At 44.0% G+C, this 7,243-nt stretch overlaps 1 protein-coding gene across 4 annotated transcripts in view; it reads left to right on the forward strand.

Moving 5' to 3' along the window:
* The first annotated feature begins 2,986 nt into the window (after positions 1-2,986).
* The window catches only part of Kif21a (kinesin family member 21A), a 115,698-nt gene continuing 111,441 nt past the window's right edge, over positions 2,987-7,243 (forward strand). For all 4 annotated transcript variants that reach the window (XM_028753651.1, XM_028753654.1, XM_028753653.1 and 1 more), the window contains exon 1: positions 2,987-3,039. In XM_028753651.1, the coding sequence (XP_028609484.1) occupies positions 2,996-3,039 (44 nt within the window). In that variant the 5' untranslated portion in view covers positions 2,987-2,995. The remainder of the gene's footprint in view (positions 3,040-7,243) is intronic.

The following is a 7,243-nucleotide window of genomic DNA, read 5'->3' on the forward strand; positions in this document are numbered from 1 at the left end:
GTGAATTTATAAATAGGAATTGTATAGTTTTTATGACTTCACGTGCATCAAATGCTTTTGTATTCCCATTTGAGCTGGCATGGCATGATATGAAGATGAAAAGTAAAAATTCGTGGAAATAATCTAAAAATTTTACGGTATGGAGAACTATGTTTCTTTACAGATGAAACATGCTAACTAAAGAGACCTGAGAAGGGGAAAGCCTCATATTTTTATCCATTCAATAGTATTTTATTCACATCTCTAACACAATTATCATTTATAGGTTATGGTTATACATTAGTAATGCAAATCTTTAAGTTGACCCTTTCTGAGTGGTGCTACTTTCCAGTGAGTGGTCAGGAAATCCTCTTTGGGGAAACTGCACTTAAACTGATATTGAAATATTCAAAAAACGATGCCATGAAAAGACTTAGGAAAAGAACATTCCAGGCAAAGGGAATGGCTACCTTAAAGACCCCCAGAAAGCAAACAATATGGTGTCCCCAAATCAGAAGACTCACATCACCAAAAAGCAGTGGTTAAGGAGCAGAGTGGCTAAAGATGAGGCCAGAGTGTGAAGGGCCGAAGTGTAGAAGAATTTAGGCTCCTTGTGTTAGGTAACCATTGGAAAGTTTCAGGTCACGGAACGACAGGAATGGCTTATGTCATCCTGTTAGTATGGAGGTAGGAGTAGTATGGACTTTTTTTTTTTTTATATTTATTTATTTATTTTATTGACGAGTACACTGTAGCTGTCTTCAGACACACCAGAAGAGGGCATCCAATCTCATTACAGATGGTTGTGAGCCACCATGTGGTTGCTGGGATTTGAACTCAGGACCTCTGGAAGAGCAGTCAGTGCTCTTAACCGCTGAGCCATCTCTCCAGCCCATGGACTTTTTATAATTATAGAATTTACCCTTCTCGGGAGCATTTGTTGTAGGCCTATCGTAATTTCTAATGTACTTACAGACTTTCACATCCCAGAACTAAACAGTTAATTTTTTGTAGTTGTGGCATTGGCCTATTCTCCACATGACTAATTTCTAGCACCGTTTGCAAACAGCAGCTATCTCCTAAACATTCAGTAAATAAACCTTCGGAACAGGATTTGAATCCTTGCATGGTAAAAGCTCAGACTTTGGGATTTTCTTTAATGTAATGTTATTAATTGGAAGAACTGGAAGGGAATATTTCTTATAAAGAAATCTCCCGCAAATATAATTCCAAATTAACCATCGATTTTAGAACATTCAGCATTTAGAGTTCTGAAGTTTCACACTGCCTTTGCCTGAGACCACGCACATTATGAACCCAAAGTCACAGCTATTATTGATACTATTTGACCAGACATTTCAGTCTGGTGGCTTGGGCCTAGAGATAGGGCTAATCTTTACAACTGAGGTGTTTTTACATAAAGATTTGATTTTTCTTTTTCACCTGAGAAACAACAAACATGCAACTGAATGAAAAATGTCCCAGTCCAGCATCTGCATTCCAGTAGATCTAGTCCAGGCAGAACTGGGACAGCTACTTCCTTAGGAAGGGCCTGCCTTCTCTGTTTTATTTTATATATTCTCTGTTTTGCTTCCTCCACTCCCTTAAGCTACCTGCTCAGTTTTTGTAGCATATGTTTTGTGACCGCTCTTTTTGAGACACATAGGTACTGTTGCTATTTACAGTGAAGACTCGGAAAAGGTAATATATGTTGATTTGTTGTTATATGTTGATCTGTTGTTCTTGTCCTTTGTGTGACATTAATCGCAGAAACTAGAAGGTCAAACCAGATCCATCCAGGCCTAGACCTGTCAAGTTAGGACGAAATGTAGCTCCATTATGTTGGTGGATAAATATCGAGGCTAGGGCAGGCTCTCCAGGGGAAAGCCGGAGGACAGCTTTGCTACCAGTTTGGGGCACAGAGGGACACTACAACCTTCTTTACCTTCCACCTTTGTTGTCTGTAACGATTTAAAGGTGACAAGGTAAGAAACAGAGTACGTAGGACTATCTCTAAGAATAAATACCATAATAGGCCGTCTTCCCATGGGTACAGAAGGTTCAGACTTCTTTCCTAACCCAATGCACACTGCCTCCTCGGACACTCTCTGAGCAGGGCTATCAGGTGTGTGACTTTAGTTTATATCTGCCTGGGCCAGTACTTTTCTTTAGATAGCGACATTTAATCTATTAGTCTGTTTTGTGCGAACCCACATGTTTATTTACAGAAATGTACGGAACAGTCCACAAAAGATACTCTGTGGCAAAGCTAACAAAGGCTGTTTCCACAGTGCTATCTAAAGGCATGTGGAAGGACAACGATGACGTGCAGAACACACAATGGGACACTGTTGACAGAATCCCGGGATCCCGGGAGGAGCTTTTTTGAAAGGCCAGCAGGGAGAGAAAATCCGTTTGCAAGGATTTACCACGCTGCACGCCTCCATGGAAAACAGTTGTGGAAATGCTTGGCAGTACCAGGGTCCGGGGCACTTAACACGTGCATAGGACTGGACAGTAATGCACTGAAGAGGCTGGTGTGTGTGTGTGTGTGTGTGTGTGTGTGTGTGTGTGTGTGATCGTTCCACGTCCCAAGGGATCAGCAGAGGGCAGAGCCAGATCTAGGAATGGGGTCAAGGTCCGTGCTGCAGAGGGGGCAGGTGGCTGCGGGGACGCGCCTCCGGGGGATGGGAGGGGGAGGGGGTCGGCTCGCCTCCGCGCGGTGCCGCGCCCGCCTGGCCGTGCCGCCGGGGCGGGGCGCACCGGACCGGCCACGGCTGACGCAGGGCAGCGCCGAGCCCGGCAAGTGGGGGCAAGGGGCGGCGCCGCCCTGAGTCACCGCCCCCTCCCGCGCCACCGCGCCGCCACCTTTCCATTCAGTCGCCCAACATGGCTGGAGCACGGCGCTGAGCCCTGGCCACCGTCCCCGCCTCCGCCGCTGCCGCCGCCGCCGTCACCACCGCCGCCGCCTGCCCGGAGCGCTCGGCACCGTGCTGAGACCCGGGAGGCCGCAGGCATGTTGGGCGCCGCGGACGAGAGCTCGGTGCGCGTGGCTGTCAGGTGAGCTGCGGGTGGGAAGGCAAGCTGGAGCGAGCGAGCGAGCGAGCGAGCGGGAGGGCGGGCGGGCTCTTCTGCTGCCCTCTCCGGGGCCGGTGCATCGCATCGCGGCTCCTCCGGGAACAGCAGTGGCCGTCCCCGCACCCCGCACACCCCTGCGGATCGGGCGCCGCTCGCTGCACGGACGCTTCACGTTTGGCCTCCGGGTGAGCGCCGCCCGGTGTCCCCGGGAGTCGCCGCTGCTGCTGCCGCCCTGCAGGTGGGCCCGAGGTGTCTGTCCCCCACTCCCCTCCTCCCCAGCCCAGCCCCCGCCGCGCTGGCTCGGAGCCGCAGACAAAGCGTCGCGGTGACAAGCGCGCGGCCCGCGCCCACTCGGGTCCCCCCGGTGCTGTGCGTCGCGACACCTAGCCTCGCAGGTGTCCTGGTGGGGAGTGTGTCGCGGGACGTATGCACCCGAGGGAGGTCTGGAGAAGGCGAGCAGCGTCAGCAAGCCGGAGGGTTAGATGGGAGACTGGGAGAAACAACCTGAGGTTAGTTAAGCACCTTGGATGTTGACAGTGACATCACACACGCCTGGGGTTGAGTTTTGAAACGCTGGCTATGTTACAGTGTTGTGGTTAGTGACGGTGACATGGGTATTCGATGTAATTTGGCTGTTTTGATGCAGCGCAAGAACTCCGACGGTTGCTCGTGGAAAACTGCAGCATCATCACGCTGAAAAATTAATGAAGCATTCATCCTAGACCGAGTGCATGGCTTCCATTGCTCGGATAAAACGCTGTTAACTCATTTACAATTTAAAGATTATAAAGATAGCCTGTCTTCAGAGAAAGCCAGAATTAGTAAACATCTGCTGTCAACGCCTTAGTTGAAAAAATTATTGAAAGTTACATAATGTAGACGTTCCTATGGTTATTTTAGTGACAAATCTTGATTAAGCCCAGAAATGGCAGTTTTGCATGTCCTAGGTCTTTAATTGTCTCAAAGAATAAAAAGAAAAGGGAAGGTATTTTGATTCCTTTATTTTTCAGTTAAAGAAATTACCACAGAATGGAGGTGACAATTTTACCATTCTTTACACACTTCTGTTGTAAAACATTGAAATTTTTATTCTCCTGTTATTCCTGGATTATTTCCATTGCTAGATGAGATAGTTTTTCCTATTCACCCTACTAACTTTGTTTTGGCCTTAAAATATGAATCAATGTGTGTATCAGGACCAGGGAAATGGAAGGCCATTAAGAGCCAGTTTTATTAGGACCTCTGATTATGAATAGTGGGGGAGGGGAGAGAAGGACCCAAACACAACATGAAAATGAAAACGGAAATTTTGCTTGTGAGAAACCATCTTTTAATAAAGATTTGAGATGCGTGTGAGTGCATCTTCTACAGTGTCACTGTGTGAATCTGTTGACCATTCTGTTAAATCTGATCTTGCTTCCAGTGGAAGTGAACAGTCATGACTAGGCCAAAGGTGGTAATGACCAATAAATATCTTACAGTACGTTACATTACAGAATGATACGGGTCTGAGTTCTGAGGAGAAGATTTATCTGTCATTTGGCCTTCCACATGCTAGGAAAACAGATATGAGCCATCGGGGTGGCTACAAAAATGAACAGAACTTGTTAACTTACATTGTGAAGGTTCAGTTTGGTGAAACTGGGATTTTTTTTTTCCCTATTAAATACGTTGCTTTTTTGTATGAACTCTCTAAACTTACTATATACAGGTAAAAAAGAGCTTATATTCACATTCCATTACAATATTTATAAAGAACTTGTACCAATGGCTCTCAACCTTTCTAATGCTGTGTGTGACACTGCGTGTGACACTTTAACACAGTTCCTCATGTTGTGGTGACACCACCCCCCCAACATAAAATTATTTTCGTCGCTACTTCATAGCTATAATTTTGTTACTGTGATGAATCATAATTTAAATATGTGATTTAATATAATTTAATATCTGTGATTTCCTTAGGTGACCCCTGTGAGAAAGGGTTGTTTGACAGCAACCCCCCAACCCCCACCCCCGAGGTTGCAACCCACAGGTTGAAAACCACTGGCTTAGATATTTCCTAACAGATGTATTGGAATTATGTCCTATGTCCATTATCCCGATTTCTGAGCTAAAATTCAGTCGTAAATGTTGCACATATACCACATATCAGAGTCAAGACAGTGTTCACGTGCTTTATATCCATGACTTTAATGCTGCTGTTTTTATGTCTGTCTTACTGACGGGACTAGGAAGATTATTAAATCAACCTCCCAAATTAAACTGGTAGCATATGACAGAAACAGGGTTTCAACCCAGACAGCTTACATTTATTGCCCAGGTTCTTACCCCTGAAGCCTGTACAGGTGAGAGACAAGACTATGCCTCGCCAAGTATTACTCAGCGTGAAAGGTCGTCTGCTTCTTCCTGATCCTGTACTAGGTCAATTACAACTGAATAGCCTTGGCCCACTCCTATCTTGATATCCTAGAGGAGAGAGAGAGAGAGTTCACAAAGAGAGGGACTGAACTGAACTTTTCCTGTATCCTCCAAGCCAATCTGTTTTCCAGTTGTGGCAAACTTTATCAGCAGGAGAGGTAAATGCGTACAATTGTTGTGTCTGGACACCAAATTAACAGAGGCATTGACCGGTCTTTCTCCTTTAATGAATAGCGAGATGATGGACAATGGAGTCTGGGCTGTGTTTCTTAAAAGCAAGAGCATTTTCTAGGTGCTTGTGTTCTAGAGACTTAGAGGTTTTGTAAAATAAGCACCTGAGACATGGGAAAAGACAGAAACAGAACGTTTCTCACTGAGGGAGAATGGTTTTTATTCAGTTCCGAAGGATATTTTGGTATTTGAGTTGTCTGCAGGTTGTCTGTCATTGAGAAGGGACGCAGATTCAGAAGATAATCCTAATGTTTACTCTCATGTGGCAGTTGAACCCCTGAAATATGATTAAGCTTCATAACTAAAATTTAAGTTTAAATTAATCTTTTTTACATTCATTCATGGTGGGTGCATGTGTGTGTACATGCACATACACACGCACACCTTTGTGACAATCAGAAAACAATCTGCGGGCCTCATTTTTCTTTTTCCTACCATGTAGAGTCTGGGAATTTATCTCAGGTCAGGTTTTAAACCTTGACAGCAAACACCTCCTTACCTGAACAGTATTTTTGACCCACGTTTAAATTTAAATTTAAAAGCTGGTCTTTGATCCAGTTATTAGAAACTTTGACGTATGCTTGAGTATCTTAGTTACATGGATTTGCTTTTCCAGCTGTAAAGTTCATGATGTCTAAATACCGATAAACTGTTTCTAACGAAAAGTTTGTGTTACGATTAATCTGTGCATTAATGCATATGTCCAGGGTTTCGGTCTGAAAAATGAAAGCACTTAGCTGGATAGCTTTATCTTGTTTACACGTTGAAATATCTTGAATGCCATTGAATTAAATAAAATATTAAACTTAATTTTGTCTAGATTTTTCTCTTTAGAGATGTGGCTAGTAGGAACGTTAGAGGCCATGTGTTGTTTTATATGTTTACTGGTGACACCGCTTTAATTAAGTATAAGGAAGAAAGATCAAGTACAGCTGCTCACAGACACAGAAAGAACTGCACACGAACTTACTTTCAGACAGAAAGTATACCAAATATTGAGCGTTAAAGCGTGCGGGTCTATGTGCATACATGTACATGCATGCCCGTATGAACATACATACATGTAGAACAAACACTACTTCATAGCAGTTAAATTGAATGGCTGGCTTAGCTGGATGGCACTTACAAAACTGAGTGTAACAGTCATTCTATATTCATCTTCACTGTCCTATACTGAATTGACTGTTCACTCAGCTAGAAATTGAAAACTCACTTGAATAATTTAAATTCTTTATGTAAGACACTGAGATATTATGAAATGATCTGGCCCTTTTTGTTTCCTTTCTCTGAATGTTGACAAGAATTTGTTACTATTTCCTTTTCAAAAACCTTAGCTTGCAGAATTCCCCAAGGAGTGCTTACCAACGGAGATTCAGAAAGGCCCATTATATTTTCATATATAGCAACTAAATATTTATATATAGCAACTAAAATTTTTGTGCTTGGCTTTGGCAGGGCTCTAGTATCCTTGGCAGTGAGTTTGGATTAGTGTATAATATCAAATCTTCCTTCCTTCCTTCCTTCTTTTCTTCTTCCC

The sequence above is a fragment of the Grammomys surdaster genome, unplaced genomic scaffold (assembly GCF_004785775.1).
Source record: "Grammomys surdaster isolate TR1022 unplaced genomic scaffold, NIH_TR_1.0 125953, whole genome shotgun sequence".
Classification (NCBI taxonomy): Eukaryota; Metazoa; Chordata; class Mammalia; order Rodentia; family Muridae; genus Grammomys; species Grammomys surdaster.